Genomic DNA, 14721 nt, shown 5'->3' with positions numbered 1-14721 from the left:
ATGTATTGAGACCGTTTCGTTTAGGTGCGTCTGATTCGGAAAGTGCTTTTGATCGTTCATTGATTCGAACGTGTTTTTTTGGGAAGACGCACGCGGATTAAGGGGAAAATCAATTGCGTTTGGAACAATTGGTTTATTTATTTATTTTGTTGGTGCGTGAGAGGAGGAGAACAATTAGGTAAATTTGTACCTTGGCCGTCGTTAAAGTAGGCCAGGTTGAAGTATTGGCGGTGAGCGATTGTTTGACAAGTGTAGGTCTGCACTGCGCGTCAAGATTGATCGATTTGATAAAGTATTCGATAAAATTATCAGAGCTTTACGAGTGCCCGTTAGTTGTAATGTTTGTTATTTTAGTTTGTTATTTTTGTGCTATCCTGGGCAGAGGGCACCGTCGTGGAAGCCTTCTTTAACGGCATTTTGTTGGGGAAGTTAAGGCTCCGCTGATATCGTGTAATAAAGATCTCTGTCCTTGGGATATGCATGAAGAGGATCGCTATTTTTTTCTTTCTTTCTACAGGGCAGCTCTGTTTTGTCTCGTCTGATGCGCAGTGTGGTAGCCACATTTGCATTGGGAAAAGGTGAGCTTGTTATCTTTATTTGCAAGAATTGTATGGGGTAAAAATCGTTTCATTTGTATGGCTAGTTTGGAGGATTTTTTTGTTACTCCATCCGTGGAGGTTTTGAATAATTTGACAAAGGATCAGTTGCGCCGGGTTTGTGACCATTATGGCCTTGACTTAGGTTTACCAAGAACAGCAAAATTAGCCCAGATTAGATTGTCCGTTCAGGCTGAATTGGTTGTTAAGAATATTTTGTCACCTGAATCTAAAATTATGGATGATTTGGGAGAAGCACTGTCGACACCTCATTCGACAGGGTGTTCTAAGGTGGCGCTCACGTTTGAGCAACAAAAGGTGTTGCTAGAAATGCAACAGGAAGAGAGAGAAGCTCAACGTGAGGCAGAACGTCAAGAGAGAGAAGCTCAACGAGAGGCAGATCGACAGGAAAGAGAAGCTAAACGCGAGTTAGAGATGGAAAGAATAAAAAGTGAACGTGATGTGGCGTTGGAACGGCTAAGACTGAGTGCTGAAGGTAGGCTTCCAGTTGATGGGGAGGAGGGTCCTGCTCCTAGGGAGTCTTTGCGTTCCCCTGATATATCTAGCATGGTTAGGTTGCTGCCAAAATTCAATGAAAGAGATCCAGATATTTTCTTTTCTTTATTTGAGAGTGTGGCTGATGACCGTGGCTGGACTGACTCTGAAAGAACGTTGCTAATCCAAAGTGTTCTTGTAGGTAGAGCGCAAGAAGCGTTTATTGCCTTGCCTGTACCAGATCGAAAAAAGTATGTCAAAGTAAAAGAGGCAGTGCTTAAAATTTATGAATTGGTTCCTGAGGCTTATCGTTTGCGGTTTCGCAGTTGGAGAAAGGGAGAAAAACAGACTTGTACAGAGGTAGCGAGGGAATTGTACAGCCATTTTAATCGTTGGTGCTCCGCGGTGGGAGTCACTACTTTTGAAGAATTGTCTAACCTGATTGTTTTAGAACAGTTCAGAAACATCCTTCCGGAGCGCGTCGCTACACATATATTTGAGCAGAAGATGAAAACCGCAGCGGAAGCCGCAGTTGTGGCTGACGATTTTGCTTTGACACACAAGTATAGTTTAAAAGACACAGGTCAGATTTATCAGGAAAAACGTTTTGGACGTTTCAATAGAGCTTTGGGGTCTTCTTCGTTGGGTTCATTTGAGTCACCTACTCAGAGTAGAGTAGATTCACATTCCAATCAGTCACACAGAGGTGCTGTGAGTTTTCGCAGAGATTCTAGGTTTTCTGCGTTTACACCTGCCAGTCAGGCTAAGAATGATGCTGATGTGTGTCGATACTGCTTGGAAAAGGGGCACTGGAAGAGAGACTGTCCTGTGTTAAAGGGGAAAAGTCAGAGAAAGGGTACTGAGGTAGTTAGGGGGGTCACACTTGCTGTATCTGAGCCTGTTAGACCTGCTAAAGTTGTGATGGGTGAGACCGAGGTTAAATCTGAAGGCATTGTGACGCCATTTCAGCTATCAGGCCTTTGCTCTGTTGGGGCCAGTGAGAGAAACGGTGGTCCTGACTCAGTTGTGCCTGGGGGAAGTGGTTATTTTCCTTTTGTTACGGATGGGTTAGTTTCACTGGTGGGTAGTTCCAACCAAGTGCCAGTTAAGATACTTAGGGACACAGGGGCGTCTGAGTCTTTTATCTTGGAGTCTGTATTGCCTTTTTCTGCAGACTCTAGTACTGGGAACAATGTTTTAGTCCGGGGGATTGGGTTGCAAGTTGTCTCTGTTCCATTGCACAGGATTAATCTGCAGTCGGATTTAGTGCAAGGGGAAGTATCAATAGCAGTTCGCCCTTCTTTACCAATAGAGGGCGTCCATCTTCTTTTAGGTAACAACCTGGCTGGAGAACGTGTCTGGCGTGATGTACTGCCCCCTGTAATTGTTAACAATGTTCCTTCTATTCCAGCCGACAGTGACGTTGGTGGTCAGAATTTGACTGTCTTTACAGCTTGTGCCGTGACACGGGCTATGAGTCGTGCCTCTAATGATGATGTTTCTCAGAGTAGAGAGTTTAAGTCTGTTGTTGTGCCTAATTTACCACCATCTCTCTCTCATAGTGATTTTGTTGCAGCTCAAAAGGAGGATGCAACATTGAAAGATCTGTTCGTTGGGGTGTTAACGGCTGTGGAGTTGCGAAATGCGTCGCGAGGGTATTTTATTCAGGATGGGTTGTTGATCCGGAAGTGGTCCTCTCACACTGACGACGGGGTTGATGATCCAGTGTTTCAAGTGATCGTACCATGTAAGTTTAGAGACCTGGTCCTACAGACAGCTCATGGGAATGTAGCGGGGCACTTGGGGGTTAGAAAAACCTATGACCGTCTTATGAAGTACTTCTATTGGCCTCGCATAAAGAAGGATGTGGCAACCTTCATTAAGACGTGTCATGTATGCCAGTTGACGGGGAAGCCAAATCAGGTGTTAAAGCCAGCTCCACTTTACCCTATTCCAGCTCTAGGGAAACCATTTGAAAATTTGTTAATTGATTGTGTAGGACCATTGCCTTCATCTAAGTCAGGGAGTGTTTACCTGCTGACGGTAATGTGTCAGTCTACCCGGTATCCCGCTGCCTATGCGTTGCGTACAATCACAACTAGGTCGGTGGTGAAAGCCCTTTCACAGTTTATTTCCATCTTTGGTATCCCTCACACTATACAGAGTGATAGAGGCTCTAACTTTACGTCACGCATATTCAGAGAGGTGCTCGAGCAGTTGCGTGTGAAACATCAGCGTAGTAGTGCCTATCACGCCCAGAGCCAAGGTGCTCTGGAGCGTTTTCATCAGACACTGAAGTCGCTTCTCAGGGGTTATTGTGTCGAGCTTAACAGAGACTGGGAAGAGGGACTCCCATGGTTGATGTTGGCGGCACGAGAGGTAACCCAGGAGAGCACGGGTTTCTCGCCTAATGATCTGGTCTTTGGACATAGAGTTCGGGGGCCTTTAGCGGTCTTACAGGGGGAGCTGAAATGTCCTGAGTCTCCTGTTAATTTGTTGGACTACGTAAATGGTTTTCGTCGTAGGTTGTTTTTGGCCTGTGAGATGGCGACAGACAAACTTACAAAAACCCAACAGAAAATGAAGAGTTGGTATGACCGTCGAGCTGAGCCAAGGGTGTTCAGTCCTGGGGATCAGGTATTAGCATTATTACCGATAGCAAATTCTCCGTTCCTTGCAAAATATTCAGGTCCTTATAAGATTGTTCGAAAAGTGTCAGACCTCAATTATTTACTTTCTACACCCAATCGTAGGCGTTCCACTCAGCTCTGTCACATAAATCTGTTGAAATCCTACCACAGCAGGTTTCCAGTCTCTGCGGCAGCAGAGTCTAGTGACCTGGTTATTCCAGTTTCTTTAGCCGCAGTTGTCGGGGCTCCTAGGGCCATTAAGACTCCCTACATGGGGGCAGAAAGTAGTGGTGAAGATGTGGTAGGACCTGATGACTGTGTGCTGAAACCTCGTCTGAGGAACTCTGAGAAACTGGCAGAGTTAAATACATTGTTTGGACATTTGCCAGGGGAGCGTGCATCAGAACTGTCGTCTTTGTTGTCTGATTTCCCTTCTCTATTTTCAGATACACCATCATGTACTCATTTAATTGAGCATGATATTGATGTTGGTGATGCAGAACCAATAAGACAGCGGTTCTATCGGGTGTCACAAGACAAACAGCGACACCTAGAGGCAGAGGTGAAGTACCTGTTGGAAAATGGTTTGGCTAAGCCTTCCTATTCAAGTTGGTCTTCACCCTGTATATTGGTCAGTAAACCTGATGGGACTAATAGATTCTGTACCGATTATCGTAAATTGAATAACATCACAAAATCAGATTCTTTTCCACTCCCAAGGGTTGAAGATTGTGTTGATCGGGTAGGATCAGCAAAGTTTGTGAGTAAATTTGACCTATTGAAAGGATATTATCAAGTCCCATTGTCATCTCGAGCTCAGGAAGTTTCAGCCTTTATAACACCATCTGGGTTATATTCCTATTCGGTTATGAGTTTCGGGTTACGAAATGCTCCAGCCACATTTCAACGACTTATGAACCGTGTTGTTTCTGGGTTGCAGGGATGCGCTGTGTACCTCGATGATGTGGTTGTGTATAGCGAGGAGTGGTCTGAACATCTGGACCGTATTCGGGCTCTCTTTTCTAGGCTTGTTGATGCTCGCCTCACTGTAAATCTAGCCAAGTGTGAGTTTGCCCAGGCTACAGTTGCATACTTGGGGAAGATCGTAGGGCAGGGGCAAGTGAAGCCGGTCCATGCTAAGGTGGTGGCTATTGATAAGTTTCCTGTCCCTACCAACAAAACAGAGTTGCGGCGGTTTTTGGGCATGGTAGGGTATTACCGCAGCTTTTGTTCAAACTTTTCTACAGTAGTAGCCCCTTTGACTAATCTGTTAAAAGATAAAGTGAAGTTTGAATGGACTGTGACCTCTCAAACTGCTTTTGATAATGTCAAGTTGTTGATGACTTCTGCCCCAGTTTTGATGGCACCCCGTTTTGATCAGCCTTTCCAGATGCAGGTTGACGCAAGCCATGTGGGGGCTGGTGCGGTGCTCCTGCAGAGTGATGAGCAGGGGGTGGATAGGCCAACATGTTACTTCTCAAGAAAGTTTAATTGTCATCAGTTGAATTATTCGACTATTGAGAAGGAAACATTGGCGTTAATCTGGGGTCTACAGCAGTTTGATGTGTATCTAGCTGGGGGCGCTGTTCCTATCACTGTCTACTCGGATCACAATCCACTGACATTCCTCCACACTTTAAAGAGTCTTAGTCAGCGCCTTATGCGTTGGGCTTTATTTTTGCAGCCATACAATTTGCACATACGGCACATTCGGGGCGTGGACAATGTCATGGCTGACGCTTTGTCCCGTGCTCCGGGTGGGCTGGAGTGAATGCTTTGCCTTGGCCTCTATCTCTCTCTCTTCCTGTCTCTCCACTCTTCTTCCGCTTAATCTCCTTAAATGTAGCTTTCCAGGTACCGGGATTTGCGGGAGCTCTTGGTATGCGGGAGGGTGATTGGAGCTGCTGGAGAGTAGAGTGGTTTTTGGCCTGTGGACAAAAGGGTTCCTGTGTCCAGTCCATGTGAATGGGCTGTCAACATACCGAAACGAAAGTTAAGTGCTCATTTTGAGTTTATAGATTCATTTAAAAAAATTAAGAATGTTTTGTTTATTTTTTTTGTGTGGGGTTTCGAACATTTTTATTGCAGAGGCCTTTAGGGGCCTCTGTCTTAAGGGAGGGGGTGTTACGGACCTGCCGGCTCCTCCTCCTCGTTTTGTCTATTTGCATCTCCCCTACAGGTGAGCGGAGCACAGGTGTGACGGGTTTCCTATGATTCCTTCCAGGAACACCTGGGATGGCTTTATGTATCCTGAGGGGTTTAAAAGCTGGGGAGATCTGGTGGAAGGAGGGCTGCCGCTTCTCCTTCTCTCCCGCACCGTTTTGCTGCTTTTGTTTCCTTTTACATGACTTTTCACATACCCTGATTTCATACGCTTTCAGTTCTCCTGACTAACACTTATACTGACTTTATTTACTTTACGTTGCTCATTCGTTGTCCTTAATAAACGGTATTTTCTTTCAATCAACTCATCCGCGTGGTCTTCCCTCTCTGTTGCATGGCCAGGCACAGGCAGAACGTAACAACAGGACACACTCTTTGGCTTCACTGAAACGAGATGCGGATAACAGAGGAAATGCAGTTATGTTGCGGTTACATTGCAGCTAGTAATGAGATGCCCCAATCTCAATAAAGGAAATGAAAACAAGGTAAAGGAACCCATCAATCAAAGGAGTTATTAACGACTGCATGATATGATTCTGGTATCATTTTATTGTTGTGCAATAACTGTTTGCTAGGGATGAAAAACGTTTGCATTTTGAATTTACATCAGCAGGAATGCAATGTAAAGCAACAAAATAACATGTGGCATCAGGCCGTTCAAAATTAGGGAAACGCCGGCCACCACTGGTCCCCACTGGTCCCCACTGGACACCAAGCAGCGTGGATGCGGCCCGTCCAGTGCACCTCGCGGCCCCGCGTCACACTCCGTGGGGGCCTCCAATGCTCCAATCCAGACTTGAGTTGTGGTAAAGTCGGCACATTTCTCCCGCACATGTTAGGATGTTACATCGCTGGACCCACCCCCCCCCCCCCGCCCCCTCCCCTTAATGAGCAGGGAACTACAGGGCGGCCTGTCTACCTCAGGGCAGCTGGTTAGCTCCACAGTAAGCCGTACACGGGTTTCAGTTATCTGTACCGCAGCGTTACGGAGTCCCGGCTGTCCGCAGCTTGTTAGGCGCGGCTAACCGACTGAGGTGCGGTATAATGATCCACAACCTGAAATAGATCAGCACGAGGCCACTGCTGCTGCGACAACTGGAGCACCGCGGCAGCTTATTATCCGCAGCGTGGGCGTGCGGTTGTGTGTGTCTCTCCGGCCTCGCTGGACCAGTTTCATTCCCGCAGTCCGGGCCGAGCATTCGCATCGGATCACAGGTGCTCAGTGGCGGCAGCGGCTGCAGGAATACTGGACAATCAGTCACCATTTTACTTCAAGGGCCCGCAGGCTGCTGAATGATGTCACTGCTAATGCCGGCAAAGTAACCGCCCCGGCCGCGCAGTGCGCGATGCCGTTGTCGAGCCTTTCACAGGCGGACATCCTCGTACGGCCGCGCGCAGCTTGCGCGGGAGATCTGAGAAATAAAGTGTGACGTGCGTGTGGGAGCTTTACCTGAGGAGAATGCATTGTCGGCGTGGACCTCAGCTTGTGCGGCGCGGTGGGGCCTTGTAGTGTGAAGGTGGAGGGAGAGGGGGAGGGGGGGGGCTCATTTGTCACCCTTTGTGCTCCCGTCCCCACCACGCCCTCGTCGTTAGCGCGGCGCTTATTACACCACGTTGGAAATGAAGTGCAGCATCAGTGTCTGTTTGTATAGGTGCGAGCAGTTGGCAAATACCGGCCTGCTTTTATATCCAATGTGTCTGTGTATATTTTGTGTTAGTGTGTGTGTTTGTACAGATGCACTTTAAGCTCCCATTCATCAGAGCCGTGGTTGTCTGTGCCAGGCTATAGCTGTGGATTAATCTGCTTCAGCCCAACACTGCTGCTCACCCACCTCTCATTAATCTAACTCCCGGGGACTGTGTGTGTGTGTGTGTGTGTGTGTGTGTCACCTGCTCACATTAGTGTGCTTCTGTAAAAAAAAAAAAAAAAAATGCACTCAGAACAATATGATTGATCTTTATAGGTACAATATAGCGCTCTTCTAATATAATACAGATTCTTGGATGTGACTCAGAGAAGCAGGTGGAGGCAAGGCCTTTAAAAAAAAAAAAGTAATCAGTGAAGCAGCAGCAAGATCTCATCTTCTTGGGAGTTTGGATTCACTAGCGCACTTATAGAAATAAGGAAAGGAGTTATTCAGCTCATTCCAGCAGCAGCAGATAAGCGTGGTAGTCAAGATGCTACCTGAATACGTGAGTGCCAACGGCAGGGAAACCGGGAATGCTCGCGAAAAGGAAGGAGGGTTGGGGTGCTAAAGTGTGTTGTTATTTGGAGACGTACACAACACCGCGTCGGTATGCCAACCTTAAAGCACCCAAAATAAGGAGGTTTTTCGGCGGTGTACCCAAAATCGCAGTGTCCCCAGTAGAGACCAGATGGGTGTACTTAAGTGGTAAAGGGGCAGAATACAAATAGCATTTCAGCTGCAGCAAACCACCCGAATGTATAGAGACTTACTCGTGCTGATTAGTGAGTGGAGTAGATGAGTGTACATGTGGTTATAGACAGCAATCAATAAGAAAAGATCCTTACTTATTTTAGCCATCGTTGGAGTCGCCGCTGCTCGTTAGTAGAGAGCATGCACGTACACGTCAGCTGCACTCGGCCTGCTGCCAGTTAATACATTTTATTTTCTGGCCAGATTTGCCTAAAACCTGCACAGCATTATAGCATTATAAAGTGTCAGGATTATGCATCGTTGCTGTATAGAATTTGCCATGCAGCAGTATTGGATCACATTATTATATATTTATTAGATATATAGTTTCCGTAGCGCCGCATGGCCCGGCCGAGGTCTCATTTGTCATTTCCGATGCCTTTCACAGCTGATTTGCCATTTTTCTGGCGCAAGTATCGGTGCCTCTCTTGACTTATTTAGCTCCTCTTAACCAATTGCCTCGTCTCCTCCTCCTCCTCCTCCTCGTGGCCATGCAACACTGCTCAGTGTATTAATTGTGGTTTAAAAAATTCCCGACTGAGGGTTGATGGGATTGTCAAAGCCAATGAGTCAGAACTGCACAGCGAGCGAGTAAAAGCGTGAAAGAAACGGTTCCACCCTGCTGACGCTGCCTCGCCCACCGTGCAGAACTGACACTTTGTTGGTCGTCATAGTCAAGCTTATTCTATTCGGTTCCTCCGCTGTACTCCACCTTCCCCAGTTAATGCACTTCTTGTTTTTAGCTGTGAGGGAAAATCAGGCCTGATTTGTTCAGACCTCTACAGAAAAACATATTGAGTGAATGAAACATCCAGGCTTTTATTGACCAATTCCAAATCATACCCAAACCGGTTGATTCATCTTTTTCCGCTTGTCTTCTGTTTTACGGTGGAGGAGAACTAGGTTGTCGTTAATAGCTGGAAAAAAACTTAGGGTTAGTGTATTTTAGACATCTCGTATAGAAATCAATAAATGAAACCGTTACAGTCCCGATACTAGATTAATATATTGGTAATAAACCCACAGAATAATTTAATAAGAGAATAAAGTGATCCTCTGTTGCCATGCCGATCTATCTTTGGTTACAGAACAAGGTGCCAGTGTCGGTTGGTCAATATGTAGAGACTCTTGACAGCATGCGCACGTTGTATTTTTTCTTCTGTCATTTTGCACGTCTCCACCTCTGCTTTGATTCATCAGTCCTCTTTCCACCTTTAACTAATCCTATTTTTCCCATCTCCCCATTTAATATCCACATCTCACCTCGTTTATGACTCGATTTTGCTCCCCACTGTCGGCACGTTATGTAATGGACACTTTCGGTGCCATTCTGAACAACAGTGGGTGACATTTTACCTCCATCTGGCCTTGGTGGCGAGCAAAGAAAACTGTATCATCAGGAATGTTTGCTTTATAATGTTTGGAATGTTTGCTTTAGTGCTTTAGTGATGTTTGCTTTAGTGATCTGATAATAGGAGGGGATGTTAACGAGAGCCAGAACGAGGGAGAAGAATGGAACGGAGCAGCTCCCACGAGCCTATTGGTGCTGATCTTTCCCCCTCAGCCGCCCACCAATCAGGGACAGTTTCATGCCCACGCAGTCATCAGGGCAACGGAGCAAAGGGGGCTGTCGTCGTCCAAGCTGACACGTAGTAATTACCCTGAATTTTCACCCTATCTGCTTAGCATCCCACATGTCACAAAGGCAGTCTTAACAGGCGTTAATAATTGCGGCATACTCGACTCGCGGTTTTGCTGGCAGCCCAAACCCCCCCCATCGGCACTGATTGGATGATTAAATTATGGATTGTACAAGAGGATTTGCCATAAAGAAAGAAGCTGTGAGGGGACATAGAATGTCTTTCACATCGAGTCGTGCTAACAGACAAAGGTTCTTAAAAATGAGTTTTTCGATTTCATTTTGCAACCTTATAAAAAACCGCTGATCAAAATCAAATGCAAGATTCCTGCAGCTGTAATCTTCCCATCTCATTTGTTTGTGTGTGGGCTCCCTCGCTGTGTTCCTCCACTCACACGAATGCTTCACATGTGGCCTTTTGCCGTGTCTCAAGCTGTGCATATTGAATCCCCAACGGCTTCCCGCTCCTTCTCTCTGCTGACCCCCAGCCTGGTTGGTTTTCATCTCTCTGCTCAGGGCGGGCTCTGATGAGATTGACGGACAGGAAGCTGGAAAGAATGGGAATCATGCAGGAAGCCCAGAGGCAGCACATCCTGCAGCAGGTCCTGCAGCTCCGAGTCCGGGAGGAAGTCAGGACCCTTCAGCTTCTCACACAAGGTAGACTTTTCTGCGCCAGTTTCCATCCTCAGTCCACCGTGTAGAGTATAGAACACGCACTGCACATTTCACCGTGATGTTATTTGTCTCTCTTATCACATTCATTTGCACGGGATTTGAAACACCTCAGCGTTTCAGAGCACATACTGTATCTGTGTTTCTCCCGGGTAAAGATTATTCACAAGGACACCTACTTCTCACATTCTGATAAATATTCAAATAATTTACTGTGCCGGATTTATGTGCATGCCATCTGTTGTCATGGCAATCACTGCAATTTGAAGCACAGAGGAGGTGATGAATCAGAAATAATTATGTAACCAATGCGAGAGTCAAGCATACATTTTTTCCTCTTTAGGTCTTTTGGCTTAAAGTGATCTCAGGTCTTTGTAAACACTGACGTCTTGTTTTTGAAGTCTTACTGTCATTTAAAGCTATTTCAAAAACCTGGTGCAGGTTTAAGGTCTGGACGCACATTGGGTTTCAAACAGACACACACTTAAATCAATATCATTCTAGCAGAATCAGAGGTTCGCTAAGTTAGGATGCATATTTTCACCGTTTCAGCTTGCTGGTATTGAACCGGGCCAGAGGGCCAAAATTTTATTCCTTTGTATGTTCAAAAACGTGCCTAGAAAATAATAGTTATAATTACATTAACCAACACACTAAACTTACTAGCTGGCAACATGTCCGGTAGCAAGTTTGTTAACTCAGAGTTAGAGATTATATATCGGGCAGATCAGCTCACCAGCTGCACCACGACACAACCAGCCCCGTTGTCTGTATGAGTGACACTTTAACGGTTGCCTGTGAAGTTTAACAAATATGTATAAACCAACTGTTTCTTCCAGTAATCAATACATTTTTATTTACTGTTACACATAACTTGAATATAGAAACACAGAGGACTTTGCTAATGATTTTGTATTGGTATATAACCGCTATTGGTACCTCAAGAATATTTAATTACCAACCCGTTACCACATGCAGTACGAGTCAGAAGGTTGGACACACTCTCTCATTGAATTCAATGAGAACGTGTGTGTGATGGTTCAAACCCCGGCTGCTCCATGTCCCGTGTGAAAGTGTCCCTGAGCAAGACACCAAACCCCTGGATGCTCCCCGGCGCCTTTTACAGCAGCACACGGGGTTAAATGCAGGGAATCATTTCCCCACAGGGATTAATAAAGGAACCATAGGTTACTTTGCTACTCCACACACCTGTTTGTGTATTACACACAAGATTCAGGACATCAAATTGATTTACATTTTTACCTCCTTTTATCAAAGAGGCTCAGAATGGGATCTAACAAATTTCAGCTTTCTTCCACAAACTTTGCTCTGTATAGGCAATAGAATTCACATTTCATTATAGAAACTAATTTGCTGCCTGTTACTCAAGGGACCACCACCCCCGTGCCTCCATTGTGTGTGTGTGTGTGTGTGTGTGTGTGTGTGTGTGTGTGTATACACCGTGGCTTCCTGCAGATTCTCACCCTCACCTCATTTCTTTGCTGCCTTTGCACCTCACTTCTCACCTTGCATTGATCCTCCGTGGCATCTTCCACGGCAGCCTGGCGCTGCCGCTTTCCATTCTCATCTTCCGTCGTCTCCACCTCAGCAGTTGTAGCAGCTGCCCGACGTCATCTCTGCGACAGGCAGCGGCCCACACAGCCACCACCACCTCCGTCAGCCCCCGTCTGCCCACACGCTCCCAAGCAGGGCTTTGCCGCAGGGGCTGAGAAACCAAATTCTAGCGATCTTTGTCACTCTGCTATTTCTTAGAAAACGTTTGGAGTGTAATAAAACGTCCTCCATCCCCCCGCCGCTGCTCGGTCCCCCGGCAAGAGGAAAATAGAAAGAGTTTAGCTGAGTAATGACACTTTGCTAAAGGCTACGCTCAGCCTTCACATCCCCTTTTCTTCCTCGTGCTTTCTCTCATCTTCGTCCCCGTGCTTCTTGGCTCCTTTCTTTCGTATTGATGACATGGGACGCGACGGCCCACCTCGCCCAGCAGAAATGGGCCCGCTGGCCTCAGCAGGAAGCAGCCTGCTAATGGAGCCTGTGGCAGGGCCTCCGGGAGGGAGCGCAGGGGGACCGAGATGACTTCAATGTTAGTGGAAGCTGTGAATGTGGAAATGTAAACGAGCAGAGGTGGAGGAATGCAGAGAATGTATTTTATATGAGATAAATTGTATAAACTAATCAGGGAGAAATATTGTAACAAATACGTGAGGAAATGGTCTCGAACTACCAAAAAAAACAAATGTTTTTTATTTAATGTTAGTGCTCGTCATTGTCTTCATCGCAGCCATTCGTTTGTGTTTAGCAGCCGCGTCACTAAAGGTAACTGTGAGAAATGGGAAACGTCGAGTAAAAGCAGAAAGAGAATCGGAAGTATTTTAAGTCTCCAAAGCTGTCGCTCCCGGAGAAGCTTTCGGCAGGAAGTGAGAGATTGGAAGGAGAGGGGATGGTGGAGGAGGCCCGGGGCGCGCATCCACGAGCGCTGTTGCCAGAGGGAAATGTAGGTGTAACCAGCATTGCAGCCGAGCGAGAGATGAAGAGAGTGTGGAGTGGTGACGAGATGATGAAGAGGAAGAAAGGAGGAGGTGAGAAAAATGTGGGGAGAGCGTCTGTGCAACAAAGGTAGAAAGAAAATGGAGTAAAAATGGAAACTGGGGAGTGTGAGAAAGAGGGAAGGTGAGAAGAGGAAACCCTGCTCACTCTGACATCTGACGCATGACAAAAAGCATTTGTGCATCTATGAAAGGCCTTTATGAAAGATATGCAGAAATATCGCCAGGGAAAAAAAGCATACATGTTACAAGTGAATTACAAAAGACCAAGTTGACATTGGTTTACATGAACTAGTTCAGCGCCTTGTCTTTTTTTGGGGGGTTGGGGGGGTTCAGTGGTTGCCCGTTAACCTGAAAAAAGACATTTGAGCTTCTGGGAGGCAGGAGGTATTAAACGTTACGGCCATTTTAAACCGTGTTTCTGTTTGAAAGAGAAACCATGGGTGACGGAACGGGGATTATGCATGCGGATGTTCCATTTGAAACGTAGTGTGTATGTCTACGATCGTAGAATAATGACAAAGACAAGAAAGTCCACTATCTGTAAAGACCGAGCGCGCAGAAGACGGCACAAGGTGTTCAATAGAGAAATAGGCGAGAGGGGTGTTGTAATTACTGCAGTGTACCCAGACAGAATTAGCTAGACGGACAGTGATTAACCTTTAAGGATTGCTGGGCCATGGAGGAAAATAATTAGATTCCCCTTCTCCCGCTCTCTCTTTGCCACGGGGACGGAGGATAGAGGAGGCTCGCCGCTCCCTCCCTGCAGAGACGGGGAACAGAAAGCGATACGACAGCCTCAGCGTTGAGTGCATGACCTGATGGTGGCTTTTTGGGAGTGGAGGGTGCAAAACAAGGGCGCAAAACAAGGGTGCTTATGGTTTCACCGTTGCCTTCTCTGCTGGTGACAGAGGTACATGCTGACACTTTGCCCCGAGACACCGCCGCTGATGTTTGAAACAAAGATTAAGAGCCTGTTTAATACAAAGGACGTCCCTTTCAATGATTCATGTAGATATGGTTGGTTGCTGTGTCTTTCTAGCCAAGTGGCTAAGGTGGTGCTGATGTAGCACCGAATGGCTCTCAAGCTAACAACCTCTGTGGTGCTCAGGTCCTAATCCAGATCCCTGCCCCCCCCATGTGGTTGTGCAAAATACACGAGGTGGCAGCAGGCGTGTCAAACATGTTTATTAAGACACTATGACTTAAACCAGGCCAGTTAATTGAGTTCATTTTATTATATTATATTATTATAACATATATTATTTGTTATGCAGAAATGTCTTTGCTGTCAGCTAAAAACAGGTTCACTCCTAAATGAAATGACATAAAATGAAAATATAATCAAATGTAAATCCTTTCTCTACAATGGTGAAGTGTCTCTTGAAATTGCAGGAAGAAACACAATGACTTTATGAAAAGTTATATATGAAACTCAAGTTGACACATTTCTTCAAATAATCTGGTGCGTGGCAGTTGTTAAAATATGACAATACAAAACTAACCGAAGTGATCTTTCTAAAA

The 14721-nt window shown here is 46.0% G+C and overlaps 1 protein-coding gene and 1 long non-coding RNA gene across 3 annotated transcripts in view; both read left to right on the top strand.

Moving 5' to 3' along the window:
• The window catches only part of samd12 (sterile alpha motif domain containing 12), an 88393-nt gene that overhangs the window by 34206 nt on the left and 39466 nt on the right, over nt 1–14721 (top strand). For both annotated transcript variants that reach the window (XM_078081215.1, XM_078081213.1), the window contains exon 4: nt 10478–10618. In XM_078081215.1, the coding sequence (XP_077937341.1) occupies nt 10478–10618 (141 nt within the window). The remainder of the gene's footprint in view (nt 1–10477; nt 10619–14721) is intronic.
• On the top strand, nt 429–6188 carry LOC144383516 (uncharacterized). Its single transcript, XR_013450944.1, has 2 exons — nt 429–578; nt 4168–6188. It is a non-coding gene; the product is annotated as an uncharacterized LOC144383516 (long non-coding RNA).

The sequence above is a fragment of the Gasterosteus aculeatus genome, chromosome 10 (assembly GCF_964276395.1).
Source record: "Gasterosteus aculeatus chromosome 10, fGasAcu3.hap1.1, whole genome shotgun sequence".
Lineage (NCBI taxonomy): Eukaryota > Metazoa > Chordata > Actinopteri > Perciformes > Gasterosteidae > Gasterosteus > Gasterosteus aculeatus.
This window is presented reverse-complemented; position numbering and strand designations above follow the sequence as displayed.